The sequence below is a fragment of the Mustelus asterias genome, unplaced genomic scaffold (assembly GCF_964213995.1).
Source record: "Mustelus asterias unplaced genomic scaffold, sMusAst1.hap1.1 HAP1_SCAFFOLD_1347, whole genome shotgun sequence".
In the NCBI taxonomy this organism is placed as follows: Eukaryota; Metazoa; Chordata; class Chondrichthyes; order Carcharhiniformes; family Triakidae; genus Mustelus; species Mustelus asterias.
This window is the reverse complement of record NW_027591292.1, coordinates 24339-35288: the sequence shown is the minus strand read 5'-3', so window position 1 is coordinate 35288 and position 10950 is coordinate 24339. Positions and strand designations below refer to the sequence as shown.

The 10950-nt window shown below is 57.4% G+C and overlaps 1 protein-coding gene across 1 annotated transcript; it reads right to left on the bottom strand.

The window, feature by feature from the left end:
- Positions 1-1829: 1829 nt before the first annotated feature.
- On the bottom strand, positions 1830-7892 carry ints5 (integrator complex subunit 5). The gene is made up of 2 exons (XM_078206190.1): positions 7512-7892; positions 1830-5971 (listed from the first exon to the last, which is right to left on the bottom strand). Exons 1-2 carry the CDS (start codon positions 7559-7561, stop codon positions 3133-3135), a joined length of 2889 nt encoding a protein of 962 aa, XP_078062316.1. The 5' UTR covers positions 7562-7892; the 3' UTR covers positions 1830-3132.
- Between the last annotated feature and the right edge of the window lie 3058 nt (positions 7893-10950).

The window sequence follows — 10950 nt, the reverse complement described above, 5'->3', positions numbered from 1 at the left end:
AAATTCTCCCTCAGTCATAGAATCATAGAAATCATAGAAACCCTACAGTACAGAAAGAGGCCATTCGGCCCATCGAGTCTTCACCGACCACAATCCCACCCAAACCCTATCCCCATATCCCTACATATTTTACCCACTAATCCCTCTAACCTACACATCTCAGGACACTAAGGGGCAATTTTAGCATGGCCAATCAACCTAACCCGCACATCTTTCAGACTGTGGGAGGAAACCGGAGCACCCGGAGGAAACCCATGCAGACACGAGGAGAATGTGCAAACTCCACACAGACAGTGACCCCAAGCCGGGAATCGAACCCGGGTCCCTGGAGCTGTGAAGCAGCAGTGCTAACCACTGTGCTACCGTGCCGCCCACAGTGTATCCGAACAGGCACCCGAGTGTGGGCGACTAGGGGATTTTCACAGCAACTTCATTGCAGTGTTAATGTAAGCCTACTTGTGACTAATAAGTCACGGGCAGGGAGGTTGGGGCGGGGGCGGGGGCGGGGGGGGGGGGGGGGGGGGAGGGGGTGGAGGCTGGATTGGTGTCTGTGCTGTGCTTCCAAATAAACCTGTTGGACTTTAACCTGGTGTTGTTAAACTTCTTACTGTGTCAATCTGTACACCAGAGCGATCCTCTGCCTAGCCACTGACAGGAACCTATCCAAATTGGGGCAGGGCGGAGGAGGTGCTGAGGCCAACTGTGGCCCCTCCCACTCAGCACTGACTGAATCCGAATTGTTCCCGTTGGGAAAGGTGCCAGCCACAGTCGATCAGAGGGAGGCAGGAGTGCTGTATCATTCAGGTTTACAGGAAATTACAGGAGGACGCCATTCGGCCCATCGAGCCTGTTCTAGCATTCAGTAAGAAAGTGGCTGATCTTACACCTGCATCATTCCCTCCCCCCCCCCCCGCCTCCCCCTTCCCCTCCCCCCACCTCCCCCTCCCCCTCCCCTCCCAGAAATCTATCAGTCTCAGCTTGGAATATACTCAGTGAGGAATTTCAAAGTTAGAACTTAAGTTTATTTATTAGTGTCACAGGTAGGCTTACATTAACACTGCAATGAAGTTACTGTGAAAAGCCCCTAGTCGCCACACTCCGGCACCTGTTTGGGTTACACTGAGGGAGAATTTAGCACGGCCAATGTACCCTAACCAGCACGTCTTTCAGACTGTGGGAGGAAACCGGAGCACCCGGAGGAAACCCACGCAGACACGGGGAGAATGTGCAAACTTCACACAGGCAGTGACCCCAGGCCGGGAATCGAACCCGGGTCCCTGGCGCTGTGAGGCAGCAGTGCTAACCACTGTGCCACCGTGCCGCCCCGGGTCCCTGGCGCTGTGAGGCAGCAGCGCTAACCCACTGTGCCACCCACAGATACACAACCGATTTTCACAGCAATTTCATTGCAGTGTTAATGCAAGCCTGCACTAATAACAAGCCAGGAATCGAACCTCACAGCACCAGGGATCCGGGTTCGATTCCCGGCTTGGGTCACTGTCTGGGTGGAGTCTGCGCGTTCTCCCAGTGTCTGCGTGGGTTTCCTCCAGGTGCTCCGGTTTCCTCCCACACTCCAAAGATTTGTGCGGGTTAGGGTGGATTGGCCGTGCTAAATTGCCCCTTTGTGTCAGGGGGACTAGCTAGGGTAAATGCTTGGGGTTATGGGGATAGGGCCTGGGTGGGATTGTGATCAGTGCAGACTCGATGGGCCGAATGGCCTCCTTCTGCACTGTCGGATTCTATATAAGAAATAAACTTTAAGCTCAAAAGTGAAGGCATTTCTCACTGCCAGGCAGCGAGGCGAGGTTATTCAGAGACACCAGTCAGGATGAGCAGAAACACACAGGTATTTATTTAAACTCACAATCTTCCTTTCTCAAAACCTCAGAAAAAGAAGTTTATTTTTCCAAAAGAGAAAATGTCCAATATTCACAAGTCTCTTATTGTGACTCACAAGAGTGATTCGACTGTGGGGGGCTTCACACCGGCCCTGTCTTGCCGTCTGTGTGTGTATGTGGGGGTGGGGAAAGTCACTGGAAAGTGATCGGGCTCCCCGCGGAACACAAAAGGGGCAATCCCGTTTGTCGGCCACCCGATCCTTGGCACCAAAGTTGGCAGCTTTAGCGTCGGTTTGGGCCGCTCGCGAATGTCGGTAAGTCACACAGCGGGAGGGAGGGATGAACCATTCCATCCTTCCTCAGTGGCTGAAGTTGCATCGGTCCTGGAGTCTGGAGCCAAGCGCGGGAGCCGGAGTGTCGCCGCTCCCTCATTGTGAAGCCAGCGCTCCCTGTCCAGAATCACCGCGGTGGACGCCACATTGGGAAGGTCGCCGTGGTGGACGGGACGCCACATTGGGAAGGTCGCCGTGGTGGACGGGACACCACATTGGGAAGGTCGCCACGGTGGACGGGACGCCACATTGGGAAGGTCGCCGCGGTGGACGGGACGCCACATTGGGAAGGTCGCCACGGTGTACAGGGCGCCACATTGGGAAGGTCGCCGCGGTGGACAGGGCGCCACATTGGGAAGGTCGCCGCAGTGGACGGGGCGCCACATTGGGAAGGTCACCACGGTGGACGGGGCGCCACATTGGGAAGGTCACCGCGGTGGACGGGGCGCCACATTGGGAAGGTCACCGCGGTGGACGGGGCGCCACATTGGGAAGGTCGCCGCGGTGGACGGGGCGCCACATTGGGAAGGTCACCGCAGTGGACGGGGCGCCACATTGGGAAGGTCACCGCAGTGGACGGGGCGCCACATTGGGAAGGTCGCCGCAGTGGACGGGGCGCCACATTGGGAAGGTCACCGCAGTGGACGCCACATTGGAAAGGTCACCATGGTGGACGCCACATTGGGAAGGTCACCACGGTGGACGCCACATTGGAAAGGTCACCATGGTGGACGCCACATTGGGAAGGTCACCGCAGTGGACGCCACATTGGAAAGGTCACCACGGTGGACGCCACATTGGGAAGGTCACCACAGTGGACGCCACATTGGGAAGGTCGCCACGAGGTGATCAGGTTTGGGCACCGCCGGGTGATTAGATCTGGAGACGTCAGGCTGAGTTTAAATGGTTCCGAGACCCGCATGATAAAACCCCGGGACGTGAGGCAGACGGTACAGCTGCAGTCAGACTTGAAAGCGGCCGCACAGATGTCCCAGGTGGCCAATGTTCTTGTGCAGGATGCTGTGCAGGACATTCAGATATTTGTTGATGTCTCCGTCCCGCGAGAAGTCCCGGTAGAACTGGCCCTGCTCGGGGTCGAAGGTGAACTTCTGGGGCAGGGGGCCGTTGTCCTTCATGTAGTCCCAGACGCTGAGCAAGAGCAGGTGCACCTCGAAGGGGGTGAGCAGGTGGAAGATCTCGTGCATGTTGCTGAGCACGGGGGGCAGGAGTTGCCCCTCGCCCATGCAGGAGACCAGGCTGCAGGAGGCTTGGAGCTGCCAGGGGGAGCTGGTGGTCAGCGAGTGGCGGGAGGCCTCCCAGTGAGCCATGAGGGTGGCCAGCAGGCCCCGGACCAGCACCGAGCAGTAACAGAGGGCGGGGCGGCCCAGGGCCACGAACTGGAGGAGGGGGAAGAGCAGGGGGTTCTCCTCAAAGCGGTTGCGGATCTGGAGGTCCCGCTCCACCGTGTTGCGGGCGTGGTCCTCGGGCGGCCAGGCCAGCTCACTGTTGGTGACGTCTGGGCACAGGCCCTCCACGAGGGCCACCGCCACGGCCTTGGCAGCCTCGGGGTTAATGGGGGGAGGGCTCTGCCGGCTCAGGCCGGGGTCAGGCTCTGCCAGGGGGTACCCGCTGCTGCCGCACCTCACCACCAGGCTCAGCAGCTGGTACAGGTTGTGTGCCGCCTCCTGGGGTCCCGGCAGGGTGACGGTGGAGGCCGGTTTGAGGCCCCAGCCGATGACGCCGGCATGGAACACGGCCCAGATGCTGCCACCAAAGTTGACGGCCGTGCCGAACTTGCGGTTGGTGTCGAGGAGGGAGTCCCCGGTGGCGCAGCCCGCGGGGGGAGGGCCCTGCACCCGCTCCGAGCCCGGCACCCAGCCGCCAAACAGCCCGGCGCTGCCAGCGTGCGTGGCGGACCGAACCAGCTGCTGCAGGACGCCGCGCAGGGCGGCGGGCGAGACGGAGCTCAGCCGGGTCAGCAGGCGGGCGCAGTCCGAGGCCGCTGCTTCCCTGCCCCGCCGCAGCGCCAGCAGGAACTGACCGACGGCCGAACGCACCAGGACGGCCAGCTGGGCCGGGCTGAGGGCCCGGGGCAGGGGCACGGCCGACAGGAGCAGGGCGGCCGCCTCCGCCACCTGGGGGTCTCCGTGTGGCAAGAACTGGCCCAGGTCGCGCGCGTGGCAGGAGAGGGCCTGCGCCAGCCTGGTGCCCACCGGGGCGGGCACCTCCTCCTCTTCCGGCCCCTCCCACTGCACCAGCGTGGCCAGGTTGGCCATCAGGCGGGCGGCCTGCTCTTCGGGGAGGCTGGAGGAGTGGAGCCGGGCCACGCAGCGCCGGATGGTGGCGGGGAGGAGCCCGGGGACCGAGGCGGCCAGCCCCCCGTACAGCTGGACGGCCAGGGCCAGCTCCTCGGGCGAGCCAGCCAGGGTCAGCAGGTGGCACAAGGCTTCGGTGGCACAGCTCTGTCCGCAGTAGACAGACAGCAGGCCCAGCAGCTGGTGTTGCCACAGGTGGCGCTTGCGTTGCAGCCGCAGCGTCTCCACGCAGAGGTCCCGCACCCGTCCTTTCAGCTCGTCGAAGAAGGGCACGGCCCGGGGCTGGGGCTCCGCCAGGCTGGCCGAGGGCCGGTTGTACACCAGCTTCTGCAGGTTGAGGAGGAGGAGCTGGATGATGCGGTGGCAAGCCTCGCGCACGCTGTCCCTCACCGCAAGCCCCGGCGTGGTGATGACCGAGGCCGGCATGGCCGTGTTCACCAAGAACTGCAGGATGCGGTAAGCGCCGGGCCCCGTCTGGCAGATCAGGTGGACCACCAGCCCCACCAGGTTGTCCGCGTCGTCCCGGGACAGGCCTGCAAAGTGCTGATGCAGCTGGTCCAGGACGGGGGGCTTGAGCGAGTCGATCAGCTCCCCCGACACGGTGCTGAGCAGCATGGGCGACATGGCGGCCAGCTGCAGCAGGAAGGGGACGGTGGCGAGCTCCTGGGGGTCCCGCGACGAGCCCAGGCTCTCGTGGAACATCGACAGCAGCTCCTGCTTGATGCTGTCCGAGTGCCGGGTGGCCAGGTGGCCCAGGATGCCCACCACCGAGGCGATCTTGGGCACCCGCTTGTCCGCCAGGGTGGGGAAGAGGGGGTCCACGACCGAGGAGGCCCCGTGCATGCAGAAATCCTTCAGGCCGCAGGACAGGACCCGGCTGATGATGGTGTTGGGGAACGAGGAGCCGATGTGGGCCACCACCCAGTCAAAGTGAGGCGAGTGCTGCACCGAGGTGTCCAGCAGAGCGTCCACGCAGGCATCCGGGCAGCTACTGATCATCGAGGACAGGCACTGGACGTAAATCTCCATCAAGACCCGCATGGCCTTACAGGACATCCAGAGCTGCAGCAGTTCGTTCAGGCTGCTGGCATGGGGCACCTGGTGGCGGCCGGAGTACTTGCTGCTCAGTTGACCCATCAGGTCGATGGACCAGGCCGAGACCAGGGGCGCCCAGGCCCGGGGATTGGAGTGGACAAACTCGGACAGGACGCCCTGGATCTCCTGGGTGACGTCGTCCAGTCCCGACCTCCCTCCGCCAGCCCCGCCCATCCCGATGCTGCCCTCGTGATTGAGGTCCAGGATGTAACCGCTGACGTACTCGTCGAAGACCCCGCGCAGGTGTTCCAGCACGGCCCCCCGGGCCGGAGGCAGGTTCCGCAGCAGCAAGATCCCACAGCGAGCGTGATCCTTCACCGTCAGCTTGTGCCCGTGGACAGGGTCAATGCCACTGATGAACGCCTTCATCTCCTGCAGCAACTCCTGCGAGCTGCAAAGAGAAGGAGGATGGAATTAGCACGCAGCAATCACAGCAGGCCCCCTCTGGGGCTTTCCTATTTAACTACAGAGAAATCCATGCATCGTCAAATCATTCGCTCCCTCTCGGTCATCTCCCAGTTATGGATTTAACCCCAGTGCATCAGAGTTCAGTACAAAACACAGGCCCGAACTCTAAATTCAGGCCCGAGGGACACCGCACCGTGGCAGGCTCAGCGCTGCACTGTGGGAGGGTCAGTGCTGAGGGAGCGCCGCACTGTGGGAGGGTCAGTGCTGAGGGAGTGCTGCACTGTGGGAGGGTCAGTGCTGAGGGAGCGCCGCACTGTGGGAGGGTCAGTGCTGAGGGAGCGCCGCACTGTGGGAGGGTCAGTGCTGAGGGAGCGCCGCACTGTGGGAGGGTCAGTGCTGAGGGAGTGCTGCACTGTGGGAGGGTCAGTGCTGAGGGAGCGCCGCACTGTGGGAGGGTCAGTGCTGAGGGAGTGCCGCACTGTGGGTCAGTGCTGAGGGAGCGCCGCACTATGGGAGGGTCAGTGCTGAGGGAGCGCCGCACTGTGGGAGGGTCAGTACTGAGGGAGCGCCGCACTGTGGGAGGGTCGGTGCTGAGGGAGCGCCGCACTGTGGGAGGGTCAGTGCTGAGGGAGCGCCGCACTGTGGGAGGGTCAGTGCTGAGGGAGCGCCGCACTGTGGGAGGGTCAGTGCTGAGGGAGCGCCGCACTGTGGGAGGGTCAGTGCTGAGGGAGCACCGCACTGTGGGAGGGTCAGTGCTGAGGGAGCACCGCACTGTGGGAGGGTCAGTGCTGAGGGAGCACCGCACTGTGGGAGGGTCAGTGCTGAGGGAGCGCCGCACTGTGGGAGGGTCAGTGCTGTGGGAGCGCCGCACTGTGGGAGGGCCAGTGCTGAGGGAGCGCCGCACTGTGGGAGGGTCAGTGCTGAGGGAGCCACTGTGCCATCATGCTACCATAAATAGTGAACGAGAGAATTAATCAGGGCTGATTTCCTCTCTCTCTGACTTGACTCGGGCTGAGACCCGGGTGGCACGGTAGCACAGTGGGTTAGCACAGCTGCCTCACAGCGCCAGGGAGCCGGGTTCGATTCCCGGCTTGGGTCACTGTCTGTGTGGAGTCTGCTCGTTCTCCCCCCGTGTCTGCGTGGGTTTCCTCCGGGTGCTCCGGTTTCCTCTCACAGTCTGAAAGACGTGCTGGTTAGGGTGGATTGGCCGTGCTAAATTCTCCCTCAGTGTAACCCGAACAGGCGCCGGAGTGTGGCAACTAGGGGATTTTCACAGTAACTTCATTGCAGTGTTAATGTAAACCTACTTGCGACACTAATAAATAAACTAAACTAAACTCTCAGTCAATGTTCCCCCTCCACAATGGGGAATTTCTATGTAAACCAGTAACGCTGCAATATCGACCTCCCACCAGAGGCGGCGCTGCAGTCGGCGACTGGACCACGCGCATGCGCTGCACCACGCCCTTGCTCAGTGCGCAGGCGCGGTCCCGGACCCGGCGGCCGCGCATGCGCCCACTTGCCTGATCCCGGCTCGGTGACTCGCGGTCGCCTCCATGGCCGCGGCCGCCATTCCCACCGGCGGCGGCGGGACGGGGGACCCCAAACACCGGGGAGACCGGAGAGAGAGACACACAGGCCGGGCCGGGTCCAGGGACAGCTCCCGGCGCTCGGACTCCCTTTCGCGGCCGCCGCTCGCTGACTGGATCGGAGAGAGGCCGCGGAGAGCGGCCGGAACCCGCACCCTTACCCACTTCCGGCTGTGGGGAGGTGTCACCCAGCAGACGGTCCGGCTGGAAAGCCCCGGTCTCTGTCTCTGGTTCCGGAGATAAAGCGGCAGTCAGCAGGGTGGGGGAAGGACACAGTGTGACAATATAACACCAGGGCAATCCCATCAATGGAAAATGGGGTTTAATTTAACATTTTAACTTTGATATTAATTTAAAATTACACATCAGCTGAAAGTTTGATTTGATTTATTATTATCACGTGTATTAACATACAGTGAAAAGTATTGTTTCTTGCGCGCTATACAGACAAAGCATACCGTTCATAGAGAAGGAAAGGAGAGGGTGCAGAATGTAGTGTTACAGTCATAGCTAGGGGTGTAGAGAAAGATCAACTTAATGCGAGGTAGGTCCATTCAAAAGTCTGACAGCAGCAGGGAAGAAGCTGTTCTTGAGTCGGTCGGTGCGTGACGTCAGACTTTTGTATCTTTTTCCCGACGGAAGAAGGTGGAAGAGAGAATGTCCGGGGTGCGTGGGGTCCTCAATTATGCCGGCTGCTTTTCCCCGAGGCAGCGGGAAGTGTAGACAGAGTCAATGGATGGGAGGCTGGTTTGCGTGATGGATTGGGCTACATTCACGACCTTTTGTAGATGCTTGTGGTCTTGGGCAGAGCAGGAGCCCCATACCAAGCTGTGATACAACCAGAAAGAATGCTTTCTATGGTGCATCTGTAAAAGTTGGTGAGAGTCGTAGCTGACATGCCAAATTTCCTTAGTCTTCTGAGAAAGTCGAGGCGTTGGTGGGGCTTTCTTAACTATAGTGTCGGCGTGGGGGGACCAGGACAGGTTGTTGGTGATCTGGACACCTAAAAACCTGAAGCTCTCGACCATTTCTACTTCGTCCCCGTTGTTGTAGACAGGAGCATGTTCTCCTTTACGCTTCCTGAAGTCGAAATGTAATGAATGTGTAATGTTGAGAGGTATAGATCGGGTGTAATGTTGAGAGGTATAGATCGGGTGGATTCTCGGAGGCTTTTTCCCAGGGCTGAAATGGCTGCTACGAGAGGACACAGGTTTAAGGTGCTGGGGAGTAGGCACAGAGGAGATGTCAGGGGTAAGTTTTTCACTCAGAGGGTGGTGGGTGAATGGAATCGGCTGCCGTCAGTGGTGGTGGAGGCAAACTCGATAGGGTCTTTTAAGAGACCTCTGGATGAGTACGTGGGGCTTAATAGGATTGAGGATTATAGGTAAGCCTAGGTAGGTAGGGACATGACCGACGCAACTTGGGGGCCGAAGGGCCTGTTTGTGCTGTAGTTTTTCTATGTTCTAATGGCGGTAATGTGCTCTGTAATAGCAGTAATGTGCTCTGTAATAGCAGTAATGTGCTCTGTAATAGCGGTAATGTGCTCCGTAATAGCAGTAATGTGCTCTGTAATAGCGGTAATGTGCTCTGTAATAGCAGTAATGTGCTCTGTAATAGCGGTAATGTGCTCTGTAATAGCAGTAATGTGCTCTGTAATAGCGGTAATGTGCTCTGTAATAGCAGTAATGTGCTCTGTAATAGCGGTAATGTGCTCTGTAATGGCAGTAATGTGCTCTGTAATAGCGGTAATGTGCTCTGTAATAGCAGTAATGTGCTCTGTAAAAGCAGTAATGTGCTCTGTAAAAGCAGTAATGTGCTCTGTGAAAGCAGTAATGTGCTCTTTAATAGCAGTAATGTGCTCTGTAATGGCAGTAATGTGCTCTGTAATAGCGGTAATGTGCTCTGTAATGGCACTAATGTGCTCTGTAATAGCGGTAATGTCCTCTGTAATAGCAGTAATCTGCTCTGTAAAAGCAGTAATGTGCTCTGTAAAAGCAGTAATGTGCTCTTTAATAGCAGTAATGTGCTCTGTAATGGCAGTAATGTGCTCTGTAATAGCAGTAATGTGCTCTGTAATGGCAGTAATGTGCTCTAATGGCAGTAATGTGCTCTGTCATGGCAGTAATGTGCTCTGTAATAGCGGTAATGTGCTCTGTAATGGCAGTAATGTGCTCTGTAATAGCGGTAATGTGCTCTGTAAAAGCAGTAATGTGCTCTGTAAAAGCAGTAATGTGCTCTGTAATGGCAGTAATGTGCTCTGTAATGGCAGTAATGTGCTCTGTAATGGCAGTAATGTGCTCTGTAATGGCAGTAATGTGCTCTGTAATAGCGGTAATGTGCTCTGTAATAGCAGTAATGTGCTCTGTAATGGCAGTAATGTGCTCTGTAATAGCGGTAATGTGCTCAGTAATGGGATCTGCGTTAAAACCCAGGCCAGAAACGCCAAGGTATTTTATGAAATGAGCCTCGATCCTGACTATTACATTTGATTTTTGGCGTGGGGGTGAGCATAAAGTGTTTCACTCCAGGTATGATTCGAGTGAGCCGCGAGGAAGCTTTTATCAAAACAAACTTTATTTAAAAACACAGTTAGCATATAACAAAAAGAATTAGCGTAACTTTAACCAATTAAAATACTCAAACACGACAAAATCCAATTCCTAACAGCTAGCTATCTCTGTTGTTCCAGTTCTAAAGCAATACCTCACAGACATGCACCCTTTTTCAGAATCAGATGGCACTAAAACACGTATATGCATGTGATGCTGGAGTTTCAGCTTTTTTCACTTCTGGACAGAGTTTCCAGAGAAGGATTTAGACTCAAAACAGCAAAGCCTCAGAGAGGCAGCTTCCTGCCTCCAGACTTCACTGATCTCTCTCTCTGTCTCGACAACAGCAACTCCCAACTTCAGAACAGTGCTCTGACAAAGGGTCACCCAGACTCGAAACGTTGGCTCTATTCTCCCCCCACAGACACCGTCAGACCTGCTGAGATTTTCCAGCATATTTGTGTTTCTGTTTCAGATTCCAGCATCCGCAGTATTTTGGCCTTTGTTACTGGAGAAAAACACCACTGTCTCAGCTCCAAACAGCTTCTGAAAAGCTAAACTAAAACTGGAAAACATAGATGTCCCCAGTCTCATGACCTGACTTGTCAATCATCTCCAATCAAGCTCGACTCTGCAATCCCAGGGGAACACTGCACCATAGAAAGCATTCTTTCTGGTTGTATCACAGCTTGGTCTGGGGCTCCTGCTCTGCCCAAGACCGCAAGGAACTACAAAGGGTCGTGAATGTAGCCCAATCCATCACGCAAACCAGCCTCCCATCCATTGACTCTGTCTACACTTCCCGCTGCCTCGGGGAGAAGCAG

Bases quoted from the DNA above. Each gene is read 5' to 3' on its own strand.
- ints5 (XM_078206190.1), bottom strand. From the start codon at position 7,561: ATGGCGGCCGCGGCCATGGAGGCGACCGCGAGTCACCGAGCCGGGATC. The intron at 5,972-7,511 runs GCAAGTGGGCGC...TTCTCTTTGCAG, and splicing joins AGTCACCGAGCCGGGATCAG to CTCGCAGGAGTTGCTGCAGG.